General features: G+C 42.6%; 1 protein-coding gene across 3 annotated transcripts; it reads left to right on the top strand.

The window, feature by feature from the left end:
- Positions 1 to 456: 456 nt before the first annotated feature.
- Positions 457 to 26,164, top strand: LOC118770756 (rab-3A-interacting protein-like). Of its 3 annotated transcripts, XM_036518523.1 has the most exons (12): positions 457 to 652; positions 9,205 to 9,320; positions 9,908 to 10,174; positions 10,617 to 10,830; positions 15,953 to 16,048; positions 17,199 to 17,276; positions 18,056 to 18,259; positions 18,799 to 18,927; positions 20,816 to 20,928; positions 22,389 to 22,488; positions 24,067 to 24,136; positions 25,447 to 26,164. In XM_036518523.1, exons 3-12 carry the CDS (start codon positions 9,912 to 9,914, stop codon positions 25,527 to 25,529), a joined length of 1,350 nt encoding a protein of 449 aa, XP_036374416.1. In that variant the 5' UTR covers positions 457 to 652; positions 9,205 to 9,320; positions 9,908 to 9,911; the 3' UTR covers positions 25,530 to 26,164. The 3 variants fall into 3 exon arrangements, with proteins under 3 accessions (XP_036374416.1, XP_036374414.1, XP_036374415.1); XM_036518521.1 differs by lacking the exon at positions 15,953 to 16,048; XM_036518522.1 differs by lacking the exons at positions 457 to 652; positions 15,953 to 16,048 and adding an exon at positions 8,519 to 8,576.
- The last annotated feature ends 416 nt before the right edge of the window (positions 26,165 to 26,580 follow it).

Genomic DNA, 26,580 nt, shown 5'->3' on the forward strand with positions numbered 1-26,580 from the left:
TCAGCTGAAATAATATTGTCTACAGTTACTCACATTGGAACAAAACTTCGAACGTTGCATAACACTCACTGTTGTAGAGTCACGTTTTGCTCTTGAAAACGTTACTGTCCTGATAACTACACTGCTGCGCAGCTTCAGTAATTGCATTACAACCAAATGTACACTTTCTATTCTAGTATATCACGCACAAAAGCCAATGTTTTCAGCTCGAACGCAACACCCAACCCCTTGACGAGAAATTTGTTTTTAATAACATATATGCAATTGTCCCCCAGCCAATCGGGTTATTAATTACATTAAGCAAATTCCATTGAGTCGATTTGATACTTATTCGTCTACGCTGAAAATGTTTACGCAATGAAATTTGTGGTGAGGTGCGTGTCGGTGGGCGCTGACGTTCACGGAGATAAACGTGAGAAAGGGTGCGCATGCGCGGTTTGTTGGCCGGTTCAGCACCGCATCTAGGAGCTTGCGCTTGAGCTCAAGACACCGACGGTCCTTTGATCGTGCCTCCATCGCCCACCTCTGTCCATTCACTGATAAGGCGAAATAACCAGTGACAAGGCTGAATATTCATTTCGACGTCCGCTTGTTCGTTTTTTTCGTGCTCTCAGAAGTCTGCTCTCATTCAAAACATCCGCCGCGATAGTTGGTGAGTTGACAAAATGAAATTTGATCTCATATAGACTAGCGTCGTATGGGAAATAACTAGAGGTAGTTTTAGCGAGCATAACTATCTGACTATTGATTTAATTTATTAATTTTGTCTTAGCTGTCTACGCGTGCGTTACACGGGTGACATATGCTATAGTCTATTTCTTTTGCGTCTCGAAATGAATAATGATGCCTTTGTTGTGTCGCAAAGTTGGTGTTTCAGCGGCTGCATTTTAGCTTGTGCAAATAGACAATCCTCCGAGCGCATTCCGACACACATATAAACTAAGCGAATTTGAGCATTTTGTAATCTTAATTTTGATGTAGCGCTTGTAAAGGTGCAAGGGTGCATGAACAGCTAGACATGCGAGCATTACGTTTGGTATGTTATGTTGAAACGAAATTGTGTCTGAATATCAACGACAAGCTGTGCATGGAGGAATCGCATGTTTTTTGGAAGCAGTAGCTTGTGGTTGCCCGGCGAGCAGCGCCGTCCCGCCCTGCGGGGAAAACGATTTAAATACCCTGTGCAACTGGCGTATTAAACACAGTATAATTTTTATAACTATGTTAGGTACGGATTATTACCACTATAAAACTATTTGGCATGCTGCGATTGACAAGACCAGCAATTAAATAAACACTGACGCTTTCTTTTTCTTAAACCCCTATTATGCTTATAGCCTACTTCTATGAATAAAACGCATGAAAACTCGATAGCTGTAGTTCAGGCAATGGCAATTGAATGTTGTGTAGCTATACATTCTGCCACATAATTTGCATTTGCGCTCTACAAAGCACATGGTTAGCTTCAACAGCAATAGGCTGATATCGCGTTGGAATGATCCTTTCCGTTGTGGGTCCTCTTTAACGCCGCCGTGGCTACTCGAGGTGTGTAAATGCGGGTACTTTCATTCTGACGGCAATGTACTCAAAGCAGTGGTATGTTTCTTCGAATTTCTTACAAAAAGAATCACAGACAGATCATCTGCATCTAAGGAAGATACACCAATAAAAATGCTTTGATCAATTTCTTATATTGACTTGATAACATTAATTCAACTTAAACCTCTTGCCATAACGTGTGCATAACAGTTTGAAGTGCTAATATGTGTTTGTTCAGATTAGGGAAATTTATTTAAAATTCCGCTTTAGAGACAGACATTGTAAATTCAGTAAAAGATTAGTGTGATACAGGCATCCCATGTGAAGACTCTTAAGACTGGGGTGGCCAGCCTTTGTTGTGGAAGGCCAAGTCAGGATGTTTATGTCTGCTTAGTTTCAACCAAAGCTACTTTCTTTAAAGAGAGCTGTAAAATATGATGGGATTATAGCTGAAGGGTTTTGCACAAATGATCTTAAGGTCAGGGCAGTTCCATCACCTCAGCTGTCTTGTACTAGAGAAAGTAATGACAGGACACGGGGACAAAGCACATCCTTTGAAATGACACTCAGTTTAGCCCTGAAACCTGAGAATGCCCCCATTATGGCCATTATGATGCATTTGGAACACTACAGCTAAAGGTACTTTCTTACAAAAGTTTAAATTGTGCTCAGAAATCCATTGTTAGGCCAAGACAGTGCAGTGTGTATCTCCAGAGATAAAGCATTTCTCCTGCTCCAGACAGGGGCTCTGTACTGCTGAGCGCTGGCATGTGTCCATTGCACTGTCAGTCAGCTTGATGGTTCTGAGTGAGTCCTCAGCAGAAAATAAACCAATACTTCCATGTTAAAGGCTTTCTTAAAAATACAAAAAGGGGTTTCATGATAAGCAAAGCCCCTGCTTTGACACAGTATGTGTTTTATATTCAATTTATTGATTTAATGAAGTTTGTTGTGTTTCTAACCCTGGAGTGAGATGGTGCAGTTCTGGTCCACTCTGGCTGACATTTCGTTGGACAGACTCAGTTTGCGCTGGGGTTATTCTTTCTTGTTTCTTTCCGCTGCTGTATTTTCCTCTCAGCTGAATTGTCAACTTTATTTTATCTTCAGCGTGCAAGGGAATGCTTGCAGACTGGCAAAGACTACAGGGTGGACATGAGCCAGAAGGGTCTGAATGAGTTTTTGAGGCTGATTCAACCCTTGTGGTCAGTGACAAGTCAAACACAGCTTAGTATGGACTACATAACATTCATTCATTTCATTGCTGAAACTGAGATATCCAAGAGGAATATTGTTCTTCTCGAAACAGAGAATGAACCTTCTCTGGGGCTGGAATTTTCCTGTAAAACATTTCCAGGAATCTATATGTATATAAAAGCCCAAGAAATGTGATGAATTAAGCTTATATTTATATGTCAGATAATAATTGTAAGGTAACCATGTGCCCTTGATACAAGGGGCACTTCAACAATTATAACAATGCCCATTTATTTAGCTATACTTTATATGCTTAAAGGTATATATATATGCTTCTGGGACAAAGTGAATAATTTTCACCATGTTTCCCTTCTATTTTCAGTTCCTGCCTGATATTGTGTCATTCTTGCAATTGTGCAGTCCTTTTTCTGACAGCGGTTTCATTGTCTGAGGGTGGCAGCGGCTGTATAGGCTACATGCCAGTGCAGGGAAAAAAGATAAGGCACCTTTTTCTAAGGCCAGACAAGCACAACTAATGCTGCCACGGCCTGGATCATGGTAACGTGGGCTACGTCAGTGCTATTACCTTGCCGGCTGTGTAGAAAAGTGCAAGGTTAGCTTTATTTTGCTGTAGACAAATGTGGCCTGTGGTGGCAATTATTCACAGTCCTCCTTTAGTATTTATGGCCGGCCTGTGATAGCATTAAGTGCAGAGAGAGTACCTCAGGTTGAAGATGAAGAGGAGTTGGGCAAGCTTATAGGTCCAACACATTAACTGATAAGGAAGTGATATATTACTGGTGAAAGTGTGTGTTTTAAGGCAGACAGTAAGTAGACACTTGCAATGACATCATGTAAGTTAGTGGAGACAGACAAGTGTGATAGACATTATGCTTTAGAACGGAAAAAAATGTACATATTTTGTAGTGCCTCTTGTTTGGATGTGTGTGTGATGTTGGATATCTCTTGGACTTCAGTTTCCTCAGACGTCATGCAGTGTTACAAATGTATGCTTAGGCAAAATGTGTGTTCGTAGTACATTGTTTTCTCAGTATTTCTAAATTCTGAATTGCAGGATTATGAAAGTTTTATTTCACAAATTTAAGAGTTTGGTTCGTTCTGAAATTATTGTAAAGTGTAGAGCAAGTACAATATCCAGCACTGGGTCCATTGCTTCACTCTGTCTACATAGCTCTTAGAGTGAATCTGTCCCTCTCTCGCTCTCCTGCTGATATATTCACATAAAGCAGAGAATGAAATTTTCTGAGGTTGTCTTGTAGTAGTTTTGCCTTACTGAATTTGATGCGGTGGTGGAATATATTCTCTTGTATGCATATGCTTTTATCTCAGATGCTCCATTGTGCTGAGAGCGGTTTGTTGAATTTCAGTTGAATTGAAGACACTGGTGTTGAAGGATTTTGAAAAGGAATAAGTCATTTAGTAGCATGTATCAAACTCAAGCTTTTATTGCTATAAAACCACACAATAAAAGGGAGGCATACAGGGAGTAGACAAAATAATGAAAACATGAAAAAGGACTCATATTTTGAAGTAACTGAATCACAATAAAAAAGGAGTCTACATGTGTGCTCATATTAATGTCAATAATAATTAGCAAAATGTCTCTGCCATAAAATCAAAAGCAAATATGTGAGTTCTCAAAGAGATGTAACAGATTTTGAAAAATGTCAAATAGTTGGTGCCCACATTTCAGATGTGTCAGTCATAGAGAGGGCAAAATTATTTAATATGTCAAGAGGAATGCCAAGAATCATGATGACATACACCAAAAGAGAAAAAGCTGCATCAGGAAAGAGGAACAGAGGTCGCAAGTCAATGCTCACCGACAGGGATATACAGACACTTAACAGGATAAAAGCTACAACAGCCTCAAAAACTACCACAGAACTGAATCTACACCTCCATGACTCAATCGCAGCAACCGCCTCACCATGCTGATGTTTTTGATTGGGCTGTCATTCAGAAACCGCTTGTAACCAAGGCCAGTGTGCAACAATGCATAACCTGGTATAAGAAGCACAAAACCTGGATGTCTGAGCACTGGAAGGATATAATATGGTCTGAGGAGTCATATTTAACTCTTGGACGGTTTTATGTTTATGCCAAAGGAAGCCTTCAACCCACGTTGCCAAATGTTAAACATGGTGGTGGATCTGTTATGGTATGGGCAGCCATCTCATGGGAATCTTTGGGTGTAATTATTACGCTGCACGGCAGAATTGTGGCCAAAGAATACAAAGCCATTTTAGATGAACAGGTGCACTCTGTGGTTCAATCATTGTTTACTCAAAATGTTCCCATACTCCATAATGATAACACCCCAATACACACTGCTAAATGGATCAAACTGCTAAAAGTAAAACGCCTTCCACAGCCTCCCCAATCACTAGGTCTACACATCTTTAAACTTTCGTGGGAAACACTGTGACTTACACTGAGGAGCAGATTTCTACCCCTTTTATCTGTAAAAGAACTGTAGGGTTTCTTTCTTGGAATAGTCCAGTGTCCCACTAGAAGTGGTTCAAACTTGCAACAGCATTCCAAGATGGACTGGAACCGTTCTGATGGCAAAGGGTGGCCCAACTCTGGTATTCGTTTATAAATATAAACTGTATTTAAACATATTTCAACATGTTTGGTGTTTCCATTCATTTGTCTGTTCCCTCTATGTACTGCAGATGTTCCCTGTGAACAGTTAATATACTGTGTATAACACAACACTAAAAATTAATGGTTGACTTAGCACCCTCTGGAAAAGAAAGTGTAACTGTCAGAAGTTGGCAGCACTGGTCTGGATGAAATTAAGAACTAGAGCAAAGAAATACTGTTATTGCCAGCTCATTCTGTTGAGACATCCCCATCGGAGGGGTCAGTTTATTACAGTGTGATGTTGGCCATCTTTGTTGAGGAAGAGGGTTGCTGATTAACAGCCTTTGTGGCTTCCTCTGATAGACCACAGCGTCATACTGTAGCATTCCATTACTGCTCTGAATTGACATGGCCTGGTGTACAAATGGTCCTTCACAGTAGCTAAAGCTGACATTTCAAAAACATCCTGTCTTTTTCTTGGCCGAAACACTCAAAAAGCAAATCTCACTGACCTCACTGAGCAAGAGGTGTGATGGAACACAGGGGTGTATGTTAACAGGTGTGTCATAAACGCTGTTAAAATGCGATGTCGTGACGTGTTGTGGAATCTTTAAGCCATAGCTGGCTAATGCTTAAAAATTAAGCATGCATCCATCAGCTGCATGCATTTTGAGCTCTGAAATCTGACATTGCATCTGTGTTCATCCTTAAAACTGTAGATCACGTTTTTTCTGCTAATTGACATGACGAATGAGCAGCAAAGGTAGTTGATGGATCCAATGTGTAATGAAGGGATAGATAATCGTATGCATGAAAAATCAGTAGATTCATCTCTCACGTTGATGTTGTTCAGATCCATCAACACAGTGCAGCGCTTAATCAAGAGTCGTGGCCTTCAACAGAGTAGTAGCAATCAACTACTCATTGTTACTGTGTTGTGAGCGTGACCTTTGACCCTACTGCCTTTTTTTTATTTTTATGAATAATCAGAGGTAGGGCTCAGAACTGTAGAGTGAACAACTCTTGGCAACGCAACAGCCACGGTTAAAGTATTTATCCTTTTGGCATAGGATATAGGAATCTACTCATTAAATCCTTTGGTCTTTGTCTTTAAGTAACACAATTAAACGAAACTTTGTTTTTTCACTTCTTCGGCAAATGAGCTTACTAATGAGGATGTCAGTTGTAGACAGGGATTCCATTAACTTTCTGCCTCTCTGTCATCTCTCTTCTGGACATCAGCAAAGACTAGGTGTGATAAAAAAGCATTTGCCTCAATTGATCCTGGTTTTGTTTGGTCTGCTTTTTGTCTGCAAACAAGTAGTCCCAAACATCATCACACTACATTATTGTCATTTAGTAGACATTCTCATCCAGAACAATTTCCAAGGTATGAGTACGAGGTGCACTTAGCAAAGTGAAATGAAAAGTTGTTCACACAGGATACTACCATTTTATGTGAACAAACATCAATGTTAAACACAATGCTAAGCTCACAAGGTTCAACACTTTAAGTTCATAAAGTACTGTGTTGGCGATGATGTGATTTAGAATATTGATCACAGTTCTTATATTTAGCAGATAGTTGTTTGGATTGGGTGAAAGGTGAAAGTGTAAAGCTGCCTGTGCAAAGACTTAACCAACACACATGTAAACCTATTGCAGTAGGATTTTGAGTAGAATATAATTTTTAATTCTCAGTACTCACATTGTGTTGGTCTTTTCCATCCTATCGCTCTCCTCCATCAGTATTCCTCAGCTCAACACCCCCCACCCCCAACCTGGCATGTCTGGCAGACTCTGCATTTTCACAAGACAGGTGGTTGCAGCTTGGCATGGTGGAGCGCGGGGGAGAAGAAATCTGTCTTTTCCTGGGCTCCCAGCATGTATGGGAGGTGGAAGGAGCCAGGCTAGCAAACCCTATATAAATTACCCCCCAACCCCCCATTCCCTACTCTTTCTCTGAAATGCTAGCTTGGATTAAAAACATTAGGCTTGTTAAGGTAGGCTGCATGGAAGCAGGGGCTCAGACAGTGTGCCTGTGGCCTCTGTGAGACCGAATGGAATGCACACAAATCAGTCTGTGCTACAGGCCAGGTGCCAGACGCGGTCTCACCCTCCACTCCCTTTATGCTCTCTTTCTCTCACTCCCCTTCGTTCTTTATTTCTTCCCCCGTGAGGAAAGGGGGCTTGGCAAGGGCTCAGGTGCGCGAGGGAGGTGAACAGAGGTCAGGGGTGTCTTCATAATGCCAGTCGCAGTTGGAAGGACAGGAGAGATACGTCGCCCTAGCGGTGGCGGAGGCCACAGCTGCCGTCATGAGGGAAGGGCTGACAGGGATGGAGGCGCACGACTGGCTGCACTTTTGTTCAAGCATTCATCATTTCTTGCACTCATTGTATCCTTTGATCTGATTAAAATGAAACTGCTGTGCGTGTGTGTGTGTATGTGTCCGCCCCTCTGCGACCCGAGAGCATTGTGCTAAAATAGCGGCCTGTAAAAGAATGATCAGGAAATGCATTTTTTTCTTTTCCGATATCTGACTCACCACAACCAGCTGAACAAAGAAAGCATGGTGCTAATTAATTGTTGGTGTCCTGTTCTGTACTACATTTATGAGCATTATATCTGTGTGCGTTTAACCTCTTCACAGGAAAGCAGATGTTTGAAGTGCTATGGGGGTGAATTGTGGCATGTTGACTCCACCGTGTCTGTTGTAAACCGAAATGAAATGGGTAGTAGCTGTTGACAAGTGAATGTACGCAGTGTCAGGAGGGGTGAGGTTCATTTAAAAAGCTGATGAGATTGTAACCAGTGGTGCCTCTTGCAAAAAAAAAAATGTGTTGGCACCTACAGCAGTGCAAATCAAGGGGTTTGCAGTTGATATTCTATCACTGTTCTGCCTGTTGCCATGGCATCAAGCCTGATGGGCAGGGGCCCGTGTCCTGTAAGCTCTGCACACTATGTGAGAGGCACTCCCTAGCAGTGGCATTTTGGTGATTAGGTAACCAGTCAACCAGGCCTGCTCTACCGCCAGTCTGATCTGTAATTGCAATGTGAAAACGAGGATGTCTTTATGATCAGGAAGCGGGTTCAGATGTAAGCCTTTACGAGCTTGGATAGCAATTTGTTTACAGCAACGGTGCAACCCTGCAAAAGATTGCTGGCGTTCCTGTGCTTTAAAAGACGCACTGAGTGAACGAGCGGGTTATAATCAGCCAACGTGGACGTGAACGTAAGTGGTCTCGTTTTCCTTATTGCTTAATCAGAAGGGCTACAGAGGGTATGAAGATATGCCTTTTTCTTTCTCTGCACTGGCGAAGAGTGGCTGTCTCCCTATCTGTTTGATCTCTAATTTCAAGTCATCTCCTCTTGTCAGCTGTGACACCTGAAATGATGTGACTTTGCTGTTTGTTGGTAATATATTCCATTCTATCATGGTAGGCAGTGGCAGTAGGCTGGGGTGCTTGTATGGAGACCATAGTGTAGCCATACATGCAAGCTGCATTGACACAGGCCACATAGGACTTTTATAGAACAAGAACGCTAATGTGAAGTTCCTCTGTTTTTGCAATGAGGGCAGCAGTGTAGCATAGCAGTAAGGAGAAGGGCTTGTAACCAAAAAGGTTGCCGGTTTGATTCCCCGCTGGGTCATTGCTGATGTACCCTTTGGCAAGGTACTTAACCTGCAGTTGCCTCGGTATATATCTAGCTGTACAAATGGATAACCTGTGAAAACTGTGACCTATGTGAGTCACTCTGGATAAGACAAATAAGGTAAGATAAATGACAGTAATGTAATGTACACGCATTCTGCTTTTTGACAGACTGTTCTCTCTTTCTTGTCCATTTCTCTTGTTCAGGAGAAATGTGGAAGCCACTCAAGTGATCTGCTGAAATGCCCCCACATTAGGGTTCCACCAGATTTGCGCTTTTGGTTTGCCTTCTGCTTGACTCATCGGATGTTCTGATTGTTATGGTACGTCAGTGGTCTGTATTGAACCACATGGCAGACAGCCTGCTTCACACCTCAACGAATGTGCACTGCCTTGGGACCTACCTAGCACTGTGGTTTAACAACATGTCTTATGTAGTGATGTGTAGTAAGATACTGCAGTGTTGATAGAAACTCACACTGTTGTGTCAGGATCAACAGAATCAGACACACAACACATGAACACTTATCATAACGCAGCTTTAGTGTTGCTGAACCATCTATTATGCTACAGAAATGTAACGAGAACAGTATTATTAAGCTGCAAGTGTAAAATCCAGCTGAGGGTGGGCATTGAAGATTACTGTACCCTACCAACTGTTCAGCAGATGCCTGGAAATGCAGACAGATTACACTGTCTTCTCCTCTGTTCAGTACAGCATTTTGGAGTGGGAACCAGGGTAACAGTGTAGCACCATCATAATATTTCTCTAATTTTGTTACAGAATTTGATATGTTGCAGCAGTGTTTCATACAGCTTCCATCAATACAAGATGGCGTTTTCTATGAAGTGTATGGTATACATGGAGAAGCATGCTAAGAGAACCATTCCCCTCCAAAACAACCTGCAGGGACATGTATGATGATTCCAAGGCTATGGCCAGCGAACCTCTCGAAGGCTTCCATGAAGTGAACCTGGCTTCACCCACGACCCCTGACCTGCACGGCCAGGTGGAGTCCCATACGCCAAAGCACAGTGCCGCGCCCAGCGCCCACTACCGCCCGCCCGCCCTCAGCTCTGGCCCCTGCCTGCCCAATGCCCTCCGGGCTGACCAGCTGCCCACCCAGCCTGTCTACTCCACCCCCAAGCGATGTGCAGAAGAGCCCCACAATGGCAGGTGGGTCCCTTGAGAGAAGATGGAGGGCCAGGTCCTTTTCGAGGCTCTGTTGGGATAGAGTTGCAAGCTTCTGATTATACATCTACTTTCTGTGTTTCATAATTGGAGTCTTCATATATGTGCTGATGTGTAATTGAGGACCTTCCCTATAAGAATTTCTTGTTATTGTTTTAATTAGCACTACACCCAGTTAACATCACTGAATGATGATCGTTAAAAGCTACTATGAGAAAACAGCAATATCGGTACTAAATTAAGTATATCTGTGTACAGTTCTTTTTTCAGTCACATCAGTATGCCTTGAAAGCAGTTTAGTTATAATAATGCTAATTATAATAAATTGATTATTAATGTAATATAATGTCATATTTTATATAATATGTATGTTATATAATATATAAGAAGACATGCAGATTATGTGCATTTGCCTGTGTCTCCTCAGTGTCCCAGGGCTGGACATCCAGCTCTCGGGCTGTTGCTCCATCTCCTCAACAGGCTCCGCCCGACTTGGGGTGGAGCCTATTAAGGGCGGGGTCCTGAGCAGCAAGGAAGGGGAGGAGTCTGACAGCCTGTGCCACCTCAGAAGCCCCACTGTGATGGAAGTCAGAGAGAAAGGGTATGAAAGGTTGAAGGAGGAGCTGGCCAAAGCGCAGCGGGTAAGCTCTTTCGCACCAGTGCCGGATCACCTGATGTCATCTGATCCGCAGGTTGTTCATTAGCTGTAATGAGAATGTTTCGGTCACTGGAGTTCTTATGAGTGTCTGCTGTCTCAAATTTTTGCTGAAGTTTTAAGATGTTGGTTTATAATATTTGTATTTTCCACTGTACTGATTGTTTGAAATGTTGAGCTTCTGGTGATTTTATAGAAAAATGTTTTGTTTGATATGCTAATTAGTTAGCCTTTTAAGAGTCATTTCCATAAAAAAAATATATTGAATATATTTTAAAGAATATATTTTTAGATTGATCGATCTATTAAAAAAATGTAAATTATTGCCATTTTGGTATATTGCTATATATTTATGCTTTTTATTAATACGTTTTAAATACATTTGCAATATGTTCATGGGCTGAACAACGTATTTGTCAGCATATTGCAATATTTGACTTTTCCACTTGAATTAACTGTGTGCTTAGTAGTATTAACTAGTGAAATACTTTATTCATTAATTAATTTAGTTAATTGATTACACATTATTATTTGATATATTATTTGGTAACTTATCATTTTTCATTTCCAGCCCCATTTAGATGATGCTTGTTAAGGATAATGGCAACATAACCTTTTGATAAATTGCTGTTAATTGTAGAATACACAGTATGCTCTGTAAGTCTTTTTTAAGTGTTTGCAATGTTTTATAATGTGGTGATTTTGAATGGAGGACTGAAGCTCTGGTCACAACTGTTCTCTGCAATACCATACACTGTGACTGCTGGGAGTCCAGACTGTGAGCACGGACTAGAGAGAACTCCCACTCTGCCCCTCAGCATGGAACCAGCACTCTGCTAGAGCCAGATTGGCTCCTTTTTACACCATCACTTGCCAGTTTGCTTTTCAAGGCATGGCAGAGTGTTGCGCTTTTATGATGTCATTTCTGCAGCTACCTTTGATCATGTTGTGTGCTTTTATAGTTTAATTAGTCAAATGTGTGCAAAAAGTGTTGGGGAGACTTCTTCATGATGCCAGCATTTAATTTTTCCCCTTTTTCCTCAGTCATGGGCATTTTGGTGCCTCCTCAGTAGTGCACCATCCCTGCGGCTGTCCTCGCCGTTTGCCTGATCAGAAATCTCAGCAGGAGAGGTTAGGGGAAAGGGAGCCAGATGCTCTGCTAAGACCTGCAGTGCGCAGAGATAGTGAGATATCTCCAGACATAATGAAGGCTGCAGGCCGACTTTTCCTCAGGCCGTCGTCGAAAAATTAGTCAGGAAGGAGAGGGCCATTAAGGGTAATAGTCTTATTACCAAAGCGTTTCTGCCGTACGTGATTGGCAATTAGGTGAGGAGTGACAGTAAAAATGAAGCACTGGCCTTTCCCTGACACCCCTCTGCAGCTGGGCTTCAGGCCCAGTGGCACGTAGATTAAAAGGGACATAATTTTCCCATGTGCCATTACCTCTGCGACATGTCTGTCCACTTCATCCCCATTGATGTGATGAATTTGTCAATTGTAACGATTTGTCCCGATCAATGTGTTTGTAACTAGTATTTGCCAGAAATTTAATTAATAACAGTCTAGTATTGATTGAAACGAAACACAATGTTTTTTTGTTCATTACCTTATTGAAACAAAGGAAATTTGATCTGAGTTCTTCCATGAGCCATTTGTTTTAAGTTGTTTAAGATGACAGTATCCTTCATATATTATCTGACCATTATAATTTAGCAAGGTATTGCTAGAGTGTGGTATGTTTGTGCTTAATTATGTGTATTAATGGCATTGAATTGCAGTGTATCTCATCACAGTATTTAAATTATAATGTATAGATGTGTAAATGATTTAGATTGGCTTCAGCTGCCTCTTTACTGAAAATCCAGTGATCTCTAAAGAGTATGAAATAAGATGGGCATTTTTGCACATCCCTGGATTATTCAGCATGAATACAGATTCATCTTGTATTTCAGAACAGACAGGTATCTATGCATCTATGATTTTTTTTAACTGAAGGAATCGCAACAAGGACGCTTTTTCACTAATACCCTGTCTCTCAGCACGGGCCATGGGTGCTGCCATTTTGCACACTGGCTCTGATCCAGGCAAGATGGTGGAGTTTGAGACTTCATGCCTGTCTTTGTGTGCTCCTAAACTGCTGAGCGGAGTGGACCATAGCAGAAAGAGAGGACAGGGGAACTGTCCTCACATGCGTATACCCTTTTGTGGATATGTGTGTGTGTGTGTGTGTGTTTACCAGTGCGTTTGCCAGTGGTCATGTTTGTTGTCCCCTGTGTTCTATTTTTCTGTATGCCTCAGCAAGTGTACTAGCTTGTGTGTCTTTGTGTACACATCTGGGTGTGGGTGCATGTATGTGTGTGTGCATGGATGCTTCAGTGAGGAGTTTAATACTCCAATAGTAGCAGCGGTCCTTTGTTTTCGGGCAGGGGTTCAAAGTGGAAGGCAGGTACACAGCTGTCTCCCTGTAGCAGCATTGGAAGGCCAGGCTGTCTGTGGTGGGACACAGCTTTCATGTAGCAATCCTGCAATGTTGCAGAAACACTGCAGAAACACTGTACCAGAGATACATCATTAGAAAAATGCAAGAATCCATGTGGTAGCTACTTCCTTCCCTGGAAAGAACATGCATAACATCTGATACTGTTGTTAGTTACTAGCTGTGTGATCCCATTGCATTTCCTGATTACAGTCGGTGTGAATTTAAATGGTCACCTCTTTACTGTAAACCAGATCAGCTGCTCCAGTCTAACCAGTTTTTTATCGATCTGACCTCCGCAACGTGATCTCTCTTGCGTTTCACCGGCTGCTGTGTCACTTTCTATTGTCTGTAAGGAGAATAAAAGAAAATTTTTGAAGCCAATTGTTCTCAACCAGCCAGACCTGCAGTGGCAGAACAGTTCTGTGATGAGAGGAAACTGACCTGTGATCAGCGATTCACCCAGTCGCACCCCGGCCAACACTGTGTAATGATCAGATAGTGACTACCTCTTAAACCCATTTTCTACTGTAGAGCTGGAAACCAGGCTGGCTCACTTAGATCAGGCTCTGGAGTGATTCTCTATGATATTTTTTTTTTGTCATGCTGACCCATGTCGGCTCAGGCCCCTGGTCTTACTAGTGATGGCCTACTTACACATGAGCTGTGGGGGCAGAGTCAGCAGGCTGTGCGACTGCAGAAGATGTCAAGGGAATTGTCTGCCTGTATAGGGGCAAAGCTATAGCTTTGTTTGCAAGTGCGACTGCAGAAGATGTCAAGGGAATTGTCTGCCTGTATAGGGGCAAAGCTATAGCTTTGTTTGCAAGTAATGGAATGGAAATGACATCATGCTGTTCCGGGACAGCTAACACTGGGTCCCTAACATGATAGCCAGCTTCCAGCTTTCCAGAAGAGAAGAAAGTACAAGAAATGGGGATAGAGAGAGAAAGAGATGGAGATGGAGTAGAGCTATAGACGAAAAGAGACAGAAAAGAATCAGCTGGCATGGAAGACTTCATTATTAAATATGTGGCATTCCAGCACTGCGTGCCTGGAATGCCACATCAGAGCAGAACCAAATTACAAAACACTTGAAAGCCTTCCTTTCTGGAACACTGGGAGCAAGAAACTGAAACACAGAATGGGTGAGGCTGTTCCTGGGCCCTAAAAAGAGACTACACCCAAGCTGAGCACGTCCTCACCGTCAGAGGTGGGACGCAGAGACAAATGCTGACCAAGAGTGGGCTCGGTGACCACGGGCTCGCCATTGAAAATCATGGTCATCAAGAAAGGACAAAGTGTACGGTCGGCTGTGTGAGGAGAGGTCGAGATGCACCTCGTGTTACATTGCATTACACTGCAGAAAATAAACCTTGCTACACTACTGGCGGGGGAGAAACAGACTGAAAAACAGCAGTAATGACCAGATGTCAGCCTGCTGTGTCATGATGGTTGGAGAGGGAGGGAGGGAGCTAAAGAGGTATTTGCACAGTTCAAGCACAAAGGAAATGTTCTGTTGTTTTTATATTTTAAGGGATGAAGGGAGGGTCCCATAAGAGGGCATGCGATTCTTGCATTGTGTACTCGCAGTACACTATCATGTTTCACCATTTTCTCTCTTGTTCTGTTTTAAAGTACACTGGCAGCACAGTTCTGCTTGTTGTCATGCCAATAAAGCTCATTTGAATAGGACTGGAATTGACTAGTGGAGGTGGAATAGTGACTGGAAAAAAAAAAACAGAGGGAGGGATGAAAAAAGTGGAGAACGATAGAGCAGAGAGAGCAAGAGAGGTGAGGAAACAAATAGAGAAATGGTAGAAGATAGAAAAATAGGCAAATAAAGAGAGAGCAGTACTTATCAATCTGTATTGAGACCAGCAAGGCACCAAGATCTAGCTATTACAGTCAGCCAGAGCAGCAGCAACTTTGCAGTGTGTCACTTATGACATGGAGCCATACCTTTTTGCAGGAGGTGGTAGTTGACATGTTTATTCATGCCTATGAGTTGTGTATGAAAGCATTATGTTGTTGCAATATAAGACCTTTATATAAGACAATATCTGCATTCTACATCAATAAGGCTGCTGTGACATTTAATTTCCAAGGCAGATAACTTCCACACACGGAAGACTGATGGTGGTATTCTCCACATACATAATAAAGACAGCTTTGCCATCACCAAGTGGAAACAGCCTTGCATGGCTGAAAAATATCATACGGACAGTACAATAACCAATAACGCACAACTAATATTCAAATTCAGCTGACTGCAAGAGCTATATACTATTTTTTGTCAGGATTGTAGGTGCTTTCCCACAGCATGTCCACATCTGGCAACCCCATTTGCAAGAGTCCGATGGGACGTTCAGTTGTGTGTCACTGAATAATTAATGCCTGATGGACAGCCGTCTGTGCAGAGGTTGAGTTCAGGCAGCACACATCTGGAGCTTCTGATGCAGCTGTAGCGTCGGGATTACTTGCTTTGGTGTTGGTGCACCAGTGAGTAGCTTTCGCCTTTCCGAAAACCACCCAGCTGCCACGCTGTACAGCTTTTAGGTCTTTCCTTTCATTTTTGTTTTTGGCAGCTTTGTTTATTTCTGTTCATTTTTTTTGTTATTATTTCATTTTGAAGGAACTTAAATTAAAAGATGAAGAATGTGAAAAGCTATCTAAAGTAAGGGACCAGCTCGGGCAAGAACTGGAAGAGCTCACAGCTAGCCTGTTCGAGGTTTGTTCAGATCATTTTGTCCACCCGAGCCACAGAGCTGTCTGTTAATAAGCACTTCCAGGGAGTGGTCTCAACAACTGAAAAAAAAAAAAAAAACACTGCAATGTTTAAGCCCATTATGCTCCAAAATAATGACTACATGACAGAAATCAGATCAAATATGAGGTTATATATAGCTAGATGCATATGCAATATATAGCTAGACATCATATTGGCTTAAACTTAGTTTCATATATGAAGATATTTCTTTTTACAATTTTAACAACATAAGTTGTGTCAGATAGATGAAAAAGGATCATTTAAAAAAAATCCCTGATTGTCCAGATCATATTTTCTCATTTCTGTCAGCAGATGTTTTATGAAAATACATTTTAAGGTCTCACCTGTGAGACCGAGGAGAGGAACTGTTAGAAATTTGAAAATCTATTCTGGCACCTGGAGACAAACCGACAAACATGGTGTGCTTACTCAGTCAGGCAGCTCTGTGCCATTGGAGTCCTTAGTTATTTCCTCTATGATGGAAAGTGTGTGGCTTTTTTCCTTTTCCTGGCTTAACATGTTCCCCCTTCTCTCTCTACCTCTCTCTCAGTTCAGTTTCAATTCAATACGCTTTACTGGCATTAAATGCCTTTGTAGTATGCACTGGAAATATTTACAATGTACAAAAACACATTAAAAACAAATATACATTTAAACTAGTGAACATATACACAGATGAAACCTTGTAACAGTTATAGAGAAAGATATGGTGATTAGTTCTCTAAAATATGCTTATCTAATTCATATATTAGCATGTCAGTTGTCATGGTTACTCTCTATCCCTCAGGCTATAATAGGGTGGAATATATCGTGCTGCTCACGGGACTGTCCTTTCTCTGACAGGACCTACAATTTTTCATTGTTTTTCATGAAACTGAAATGATTCAAACAAATTAGATAATAGTAGTTTTCTTGTACGTGCTCATTCTCTCTTCCTTTCTCTCTCCTTCGCTTTGGTCCTTAGAGGCCCTGGTTAGCGTGTTTCTCAGGGGGCTGTGCTGTCCAGGTGGGCTTGGCTTGTGTTGAGGTCTCTGGTGTGAAGCTGGGTCTGTGCATTCTGAGTAAGGGAGAGAGGGGCATTGTGGGTCGTAACTGTCACGCTGCCCTGCAGGAGGCTCACAAGATGGTGCGAGAGGCCAACATGAAGCAGGCAACCGCCGAGAAGCAGCTGAAGGAAGCCCTGGGGAAGGTGAGCAGGACAGAGGATTAGAACAGAGGGAACCACTGAACTGTCGGATTATTTGGTTTGTGTAGTGTAATGTAGATACAGTTTGGATACACCTGATTAAGGTAATGCAAAACATGCGTTCAAAGACATTTTGATCTAAAGAGTGATGCTTAAATTCATGAAATTTGTTTCTAAGACAAATATACATGGTTGGCATACATGTTATAGTGCCAGCTGTGATGGAGTAGATGACCCACCCCCCCCCAAACTATTCTATCCATGCTATTTCTATGGTAAGCACTCGCAATAATGGAGTAGGTGACCCTCAACTGCACATTAATGAGCAGTTTGTATGCAGTCTGCCAGGCCCTAGAGTGTCTCTGCTGGTTTGATTAGGCTGAGAGCTCTTCATCAAAGGCACCTTTCGGATTGCTGCGAGCCCACATGAGCAGAGGTGCTATTAAGTGCCAATAATCCGGGTTTCTGAGTGGAGGCGCATCGTGTTTTCCACGCTGTCTGTGGTTTACGGATCGGTTCATATTTTGATAGGTGCATACTGATCCCACCGTTCTCCGCTTTTCAGGCGGTATTATAATTTGTGAATTTTCATTCACTTAGTGTCAGTTGCCTGCTTAATCCCCCCAGACCTACAGCTGTAAGAGGATATTGGGCTCATTACGCTGTGCTTTGAACAACATGTTTTTTGTCTTTTTTTTGTGTTTGAAAAAATATTGGTTGCACAAGCTTTGGCAACAGTTAATACCACTTTAAATGAATAATGTGTATGGGCTTGTCTCCAGATTGACGTACTGCAGGCAGAGGTGGCCGCCCTGAAGAACCTGGTGTTGTCCACCTCCCCCACCTCCCCCTCGAAGGACCTCCCCCCAGGCCCCAAGGCCCCCTTCAAGAAGGGCCACGCCCGGAACAAGAGCACCAGCAGCGCCCCGCTGGGCAGCCAGCAGGAATTCAGCGTCACGCAGTCTCTCGGCCGCGACTGCAAAGAGGTGTATAGCATAGTGGTTAAGGAGCAGGACTTGTAACTGAAACGTTGCCAGGTTGATTCCCCACTACAGCCCCGCCGTTGTACCCTTGGGCAAGGTATTTAACCCAGAATTGCCTCAGTAAATATCCCGCAGCATAAATGGGTAACATGTTAAAACTGTTGCTCTGGATAAAAGTGTCTGCTAAATGACAATAATGCATTGTATTGCTCCTCCCCCTGCCCTGCCTGTCTCTCCACCCCTTCCCTTAGCCATCCCTGAATCTCTCTGTCAAAACTCTGCCTACATGTCACTGTACCCCACCCCCACCACTGACCACTGACTACACCCTTGTCTAGTATCCATCTTGGCACTTTCCAATCTGTGTGTGAGTGTGTGTGCGTGCATGTGTGCGTGGTGGTGGGTGTCCATGTGCATTTCTTTGGTCAGTAACTCTACACGTGTGTGTACCTGTGCCTGTGTCTGTGTTTGTGGCAGGTGTTTGTGTGCTCGGTACCAGGGTGTGTGTGAGGTCTGGTCAGTAACAGTGTTTGTCTCTGAAGGTGGACCCGCTTCTCCTCAGTGAGTTCAAGGCCTGGAGAGAGGATCCCACCCTGGAGAGGAGCTGCTCTTTCCTGGAGCGCATCTACAGAGAGGACATCTACCCCTGCCTGACCTTCTCAAAGAGTGAGGTGTGTGGGCATACAGGGGTGTTGCGTGGCGGTTAGCAACCCCAAGTTTTTGAATTTGCATTTGCCATAATTGAAAGTGAACTAATCACCCTCCTCTATTTGAGGCATCGAAATTATCTCCCCCATTTCAAAAAGGAACTCCAACACATGTAGGCACACTCATGACAGCTTTGGTTGGTCTTTGAATTGTGTAAGAAAAGGATTGCACTGCAGTTTTTTCCTCATAATTAAAACATTTAACCAAGCTTTGCCCCATTAACCTTTAACCAGTTTCCCAGTGAATCGGGTCTGTAGATGAATGGGTCTTCTCTTGTGTTGGGGCTATTATGTGACACAGTACAGCAGGAAGTGCTTAGTAGGAGCTGGGCTGAGTGATAAAAATGGCCTAGCCCTTTTGTGAGTGAATAGGCCTTGGCCCTGTCTTTGGTGATCAGGCTCATTGTCTCATATCACCTGGAAGCAGAGCTGTGCTTTCAGAGGGTTTAGCTGGGGGCTCACAGATTAAAAGTCAGCTACAGTGTCTCTGTGAGGTTGCGTAATCTGCAGAAAGTATCTGGTTGGAGACAGCAATATTTAGAAATAATAAAGCAACAATTTATTCATTTTTTGACAGCCATGGGATGTGCTTTGTATGCTCAAATAAACACTTTCCCAGGATTTGTTTCAAAGTGACTTCAGGCTTTCTCCTGAAAATAAATTTAATTTTTCTGTGTTGCATAAAGCGCACCACTGAAGAGTTTTATAAGTTAGTGTGGTACTAGGTTTTTTTGGGTGTACGCATATATATGCATGTCCAAAAGGAAAGTTATAATGAATAAAATTCTCATTTATTGAGGAAGATGGCCATGTCTTACTTTTTTTTCTCGGTTGTGTGTTTGTGTTTGCATTAATTGTTTCATTTTTGTGGCTGCATTAAAAGTTGGAAAAGCAATAATCCAAGCAACCCCTCAAACTTTTCCTCATAAATTCTTGATTTTGTTACTCTGCTTGTATTTCAAGGGTAAGACATGACCTGAATGTCTCCTTGGTTAAATCTACTGTTTATTTAGAGATTCATTTAATATTTGTAGGATATCTGTGGTTGTAATGACCAGCAAGGCTTAGTGGTGCTTTCAGATTAGCTCCCCAATTTTATCATAGTTTTTGATGATTTAAAAACGTTATTACATTATTATTAAACTTTATTACAACATTATTTAAATGAAAAGGTGGTGACTTAATAATTATTTCATGACAGGAAGAGTTTCTCTCGGCATCCGAAAGCCTACTGTCCATGGGTTCAGAATTGAACTGAAATATTGACTGCTAGCTCCCTAAGAGGACAGACTGAAATAAATCTTTTATTGTGTTCAGGTTATGTCCCTTTTACACAACAAATTACAAGCCCACCTTCTCTGGCTTGGAGTCTTGCTTTTGCTTCCTAAATGAATATCACATCAGTCAGCAACCTTGGAAATAAATAAGAGAAAACACTTTCAGTGTGAATGTTGTAAAAGCTTTGATTTCCTAAAAGCACAGTGTGTGTCAGCAACTACAAAGTATGTCTCCATCGCTGTTATCCATTTGATATAGCTTTTTCCGTTCTGCCTACCATCTGTTGTCTCAGTTCTTTTCAACCCCTAGTCACTTTTAATACATATTTCTCCTCTTATTGATGATAGCAATTTATCTTAAGGAAAAAAGACAATGTCTCACCCTTGCTTCCAAAAATTAAACAAAAATATCCACCCCATGTTGACTTCTGTCCTTTTTCTGCGTACTGCAAGATCCATGTTGTGATTGGGGGAAGGTTTGAACCATGGCCCTCTAGTGGCTAGATTGTGGTACTGTGTCAGTTCCTTATTTGTGGAAACAGGACAGTCAGTACCTCTCTATTTCTCTATTGCAGCTTGGAGCAGCCATCCTGGAGGCGGTGGAGAGGAACACGCTGAGCGTGGAGCCGGTTGGCTTCCAGCAGCTTCCTGTGGTCAAGGCTTCTGCTATGGAGTGTGGGGGACCCAAGTGAGTACACTGCAGAGGCACAGAGCGTCCTACAGAGGAGGGGCGAAGACTTGCTAATGTGAAATATTCTGTAGGGTTACAGAACTGATAAGGAAATGTTGCATCTAGTAAGAGGGCTTTGTGGGAGTCCCCCCCAGGGTGGTAAAGGGGAGTGAATACACCACAGACACCCTGCAATGTACAAGACTAGGCCATCTCCAAATCTGCCCTGCTGAATATTATCAAAGTGTTACATCTGTTGCTTGTTTAACTTGAATGGATACACTCATGTTGTGTTGCGCTGGAAGTCGTACTGGATAAGAGTGTGTGCTAAAGGAATGTAATGTAATGTCTGTGTATATTGCTCTATGGCCAAGCATTTAAAGTCATCTTCATGTAACATCGTGTAAATGACAGGGTTAAGGCAGACAGTGTGAAGTGCTCTGATAGTGAGGAGCCGGATTCATACGCTCCCAGGAGACTCTCAGGGTTAATGTCTAACTTAGTAATTTAGTAATGAACTGAACATTTCTGTTGCAAAAATGGGTCACAGACGATAAAGAGCCCTGACCTAGGACTAAATGGCATAGGGCTCTGTCATTTTCATACTAGCTGTGATTGGATGAATCACCAGGACCTTTTGCCTATGATGTGTGGTAAGATCAGTGAACTATTTTTTGTGCTTTCCTTTATTTTTAAAGCCACAGAGAAGACCAAATTTGTACACATATACCCCATGGTCTTTTTAATCAAACTGAATCAACCAGATTCGGGGCTAACTCAAGCCCTGTCCTTGACCCACAATACACTCTGCCTTTCTTCCTCCAGCTCTCACCAGCTGCTCGGCCACCTCTTTTTCTCAGCATCCCTGTTTCTTTTTATTCTGTTGTTCCTTGTCCAGGTGTTTTAGAGGCTGGCAAAGTAAGACAGTCACCTAAGTGACCTAAGCCCCTGTGCTCGCTCTCTCTCACTCTCAAGGGTTTGATTGGGGCGAGGTAGTGTGTGGTAGTCATAGGTCCAGACTGTGTTGTAGTCAAGTCCACAGGAAAAGGTGAATGTGTTCTGGGGTTACCTGCTTGCTTGTTTTCAGTGTTTTGGGGTTTTGAGGAGCATTAGTAACAAAGGGTGAAAACTAAGCCGCCCTAAAATAATATTGATAAAAAAATTCTTAAAGACCATAATTGGCTCAGATCCAGGACTAAATCACATATGGCTAATCTCCCTTCCAAAATGTGTGATGTAGGCTTAGGTCAGGGTTCATCAAGGTCTGTGACCCAGACAGAAATCTTTAGTGCATTACTGAATTACTGAGTTAGATATTAACCCTGAGAGTCTCCTGGGAGTCTATGAATCAGACTGATCACTGTCAGGCCACATTGCTCTGTCTTCCTCCTTCCTTTTCTCTCTCTCTCTCTGTCTCTCTCTCTCCCTCTTCCTCTCTCTCCCTCTGTGTCTATCTCCTTCTTTCTCTCTCTCCGCAGAAAGTGTGCCCTCAGCGGCCAGACCAAAACCTGTAAGCACAGAATCAAGTTGGGCGACTCCAGCAGCTATTATTATGTGTCCCCCTTCTGCCGGTACCGGGTGAGTCGGTCCATAGGATGCCTATCCAGCTACTCCGCTTGACCTCATGTTTTTTAAACATTGCGTGCTTCCTTTTTGGGTCAACACCCCATTTCCTTGTGGAGGTTTGTAATTAGCGCCCTGGTCATTTGTTTGGAATTAACTTTGAATGAGTCTTCTGCAGCTGTGGTTCTCAGGCTGTTTCTATGAACAACTTGCAAATTGTTGGAATCCTGGGTTGGACCACAATATAAAATTGGAAAATTAAACTAACTGCAGAGGTTTAGACTTTCCCACAGAGATGCTCCACTTAAATGGATAATGCATTATGATGCAAGCTGTAATTCACGTTGTAAATTGCATTTGTTAAGACAATCAGACAGAATGGAATAACCTCACATGACCTGCCCTATGAGTCTTACTTTCCCGCGGTGCTGGCAGTTTAAACGGAGGCTCTCGATCTTTTTGATTCCTGTGGAGTTTAATGCATGGCTCCGCAGTGGCACTGACACCCTGGGGTGATGACGGGTTCCCTCCGCATGCGAAAGCAAGAGGAGCGGTCTCAGATATTCTGCTGTGCCCACTGGCCCCTTTTTGCTCAGGCCTATTCCTGCTGAGTCACATCCCAGGAAGTGGGCCAGGCCTGCGCTTTGATTCGCTGCCAACATTCTTACAGACAAACAGGGGAATCCTTCCCTCCTGATGACATGCCTTCTGCACCAGCGGCCAATTTACGCAGGCTTTCAACAGAAAAAAAAAAAAAAAAACTAAAGTCGCTTTCTGTTCTGGTTACCCAGTTTGATTTGACTTCTGTGGTGCTGTGTTCCTCTTTGTAGCCTTACAGACCACACCGAAATCATGTGCACTGTGATTCTGGTTGGATGCACAGTGTAACAGTCATGGCTATCATAAAGGAATTGTCATCGGTGAACTTTGGTTTCTGGAGACAATGATCTGGTGGAGCCCTCGGGAGCCGTAAAGCACTGATGGTTTGTAGTTAAGAGGCAAATCATTCTCAAAGAGCCCAGGGCTGTGGTAACAATTTGACTTTGGATTGACCCCAGTTCTGGCTGGAATAGGCATGGTTTTTGTTCTCTCTGCTGGAGTAGAAGTGCATGGCCTTGTGAAAAACATCAAGAAAGAATAAAACAGAAGATGGTAATAGTCCCTATGATCCATAACTCCATAGACACTCATGTACAGTACAGCATGTTGGGCAAAGATGATGTCATGGCATGGATATGATCTGTTAGACAGCAAGTAATATCTTTGAAACACAGACTGTAGAGATCAGAAAATCCTTAGCAGGCTTAGCAGCTCTGAACCTAAATTTTTTATTATTCAAGGATTAAATACACCTGAGTGCTGACATCCACTGCTTTCCTACTGAAACCAATCATTTGCACTATCTCTGTTATCTAACACATAATTGCTGTGAGTAGTAGAGTTATTATTGGATTTGTTGCCAGCAATCGTATTGCTTGCTATAATGTCATTTATATTCTGTTCTATTTCTTGCAACAGTAATATGACTAATGCATAGTAACTGCTTTGGCTACAGATAAGAACTGAACATTCCCACTTTGCTCTGCTCCTCAGATCACCTCAGTCTGCAACTTCTTCACCTACATCCGCTACATCCACCAAGGGCTGGTCAAGCAACAGGATGGTGAGGCTTCTGTGGGCCGACACTCTCACAACATCACAGTAACCCTTCTCGTGTTGTCCATATGGATGGTTTCTTTTGTGACGTTTTCAGTGCCTGTCATCCCGTACCGGATTTATAAATCACATCGTAGTCTGACGTTTTAATGGGCCCTTTTTCCTGAAAAATGATCAATAGGTTTCCTCACAGTTATCATTGAACATGCACAGTACGTCGGCTGATAGCTTGAAAATTGTTTCTCGGAAACAGTCAGTCCAAAGGCGGTAAGTTGGAGGTACTAGGCAGCCACCAAGTCAGTGGGCTCTGCAAGGCTAATTCACTGTGCGAATGCTTGGCTCGTTCAATCAAAACAGTTTCACTGGGTTTGAGATCCTCAGATATCCTCCTGGTTGTCTTTAAAATGTCCACTGTTAATTCTGCAAAATTAGCGCAGGACCTTTTTTTCCTGGAAGCCACCTTGTAATTACCAGCATTGTGGTTATGCAAGTTTTTATTGTACCGATGCCTCTGCAGCCAATCTGCAGTGCTCAAAGGTTACACTTTTTCAAATAGGGATCTTAGGAAGTTTCAGTAACTTATCGTGGCTTTTGCTCAGGTGTTAGCATTGATGTACAGTTGGAACAAGGTCTCCAAAGGCAGATAATGACAGTCATAGGAATGATATGATAGACTGATGTTTAAAATTTGAAGAGGGGGCCCTGGCTTGGCTGAAACTGTAAAAAAGGTGCTTGTTCCAAGTGCAGGCTGAGCCCAGCAGCCCAGGTTTAAATCCAGCCCTGTCTTTTGTTGACAGTGATACCAGGAGCCCACATCAGCAGAACAAACTGGCTTTATTCCCCAGGGATAGGGATGGCTAGGTCAGCCAGGGTCCCCTCATGGCTCTGCTGTCAGCACCCTGGCACTCTCCGGGGCGCCTACGAGTTACTCAGAAAGCATCAGGGGGATGTGTCTCCCACTGCGTTTGCCTCCTGGTGCACTATGGGACTTGTAGTGTCTAAAATAGTCACAGTAGGCATTTACATGTATCAGAGCATTACATTCTCTTTCGCCCTCTCTTCACACTCCTCAGTGGGGTCAGCGTCAGCAGTTGCAGTGGTGAAGAGCTAAAGATGTATAACTGGTTAATACTAAAAGTTGGTTGGGGTAATTACACTGTGAACTGCTATAAAGTGAAATACTGAACATTGCCTATATAATTCACATAATGTGACAGTGTGACCAGCACTAATTTGGATGCTTCTCCCAGTCCATACTCGCACTCCCAGCCTGGCTGAGCTTGACCAAGCCTCCTTTCATTTTGTCCTACATTCCAGCGGAACAGATGTTTTGGGAGGTCATGCAGCTGCGTAAGGAGATGTCATTCGCCAAGCTCGGATACTACAAGGAGGAGCTGTGACCTGTGGGGCGGGAGGAAGGCGTGTCTTCAACTCTCATAGGGCGATGAGACGAGACAGACAGGGGAATGCTCCATTCGCCTCAATCCCAACAGATAGGCAGGCCCCACCTCCCTGCCCTCATTCCTTTGCATCTCATTATACAGGACACGCCCCACCTGTGTTTAATGCCTTTGAGTGCTAGCAACTGGACTGTAGGCCCACCTGTTTCCAGTGTCCTTCAATACACATATTCTCTTCTACTCAGAAAGAGGAGCGAATGTGAACCTGCAGGTGACTAAATCAAAAGATACCGAGTAAGTTCTTATTAGAAGAAAAAGGTTTGATCCAGTTTATGTCTGTGTTCTTTTTTAAGGACTCAAGGAAGAAACAAAGACCTGGAAATGATAAAAGTGGAATGTTGTGATTTCAAACCATACCAATAAATTGTATCTGGCTCTTTAGCTCTAAACCCAAACTGTAGTTAGCAGAACATGGCAGTAAAGTTGTGTGTGTATGTATGATATGTGCTGTATGTATGTTTAATCTGTGTACATCTGTAGAGTTTTTTTTTTTTCTGCACTCCAGTCTTAAAGCTTCCCTCACTTTATTTTAGTGCCTTTCTGGACTATACTGAATAAAACTGTATACCTCTGGAGCATGTGTAGATTGGTATTGTGAAAATGGGTCTCAGCAATGAAGGTGGTATTTCTTTAAAGATGGTCTACACAAGCGTGTTTGTCTCTGTAAGGAAACTAATACCTAATGCTGTGAATTGACAGTAGTGAGTAGCTATATTAAATTATAGCATATATATGTATGTGTTTATGTAAGTTTATCTGAGCAAGTACATATACACTATATAAATTGATAAATTGTTGTATAGTATAGGAATTTCCCTTTGTAATTACATTGTAGTTACATGAGTAAGTAATGTGTTACAGCAGAAAAGTGACAATAACACATTGTTACAAGACACATAATTTCATAAAGGCTTAGGGATAGGGGTGGAGGCTGTGGTTCTGGTTTTCAGGTGAAAAAAGCTGGGTTGGGATGGTGGTTTTGCTAAAAGAG

Source organism: Megalops cyprinoides, chromosome 23 (genome assembly GCF_013368585.1).
Source record: "Megalops cyprinoides isolate fMegCyp1 chromosome 23, fMegCyp1.pri, whole genome shotgun sequence".
Lineage (NCBI taxonomy): Eukaryota > Metazoa > Chordata > Actinopteri > Elopiformes > Megalopidae > Megalops > Megalops cyprinoides.

Excerpts from the sequence above, each read along its gene's own strand:
- LOC118770756 (XM_036518523.1), top strand. The coding sequence starts at position 9,912 with ATGTATGATGATTCCAAGGCTATGGCCAGCGAACCTCTCGAAGGCTTC. Across the intron at positions 16,049-17,198 it reads TCACAGCTAGCCTGTTCGAG|GAGGCTCACAAGATGGTGCG; the intron begins GTTTGTTCAGAT and ends GCTGCCCTGCAG. Across the intron at positions 22,489-24,066 it reads CCCCCTTCTGCCGGTACCGG|ATCACCTCAGTCTGCAACTT; the intron begins GTGAGTCGGTCC and ends TCTGCTCCTCAG.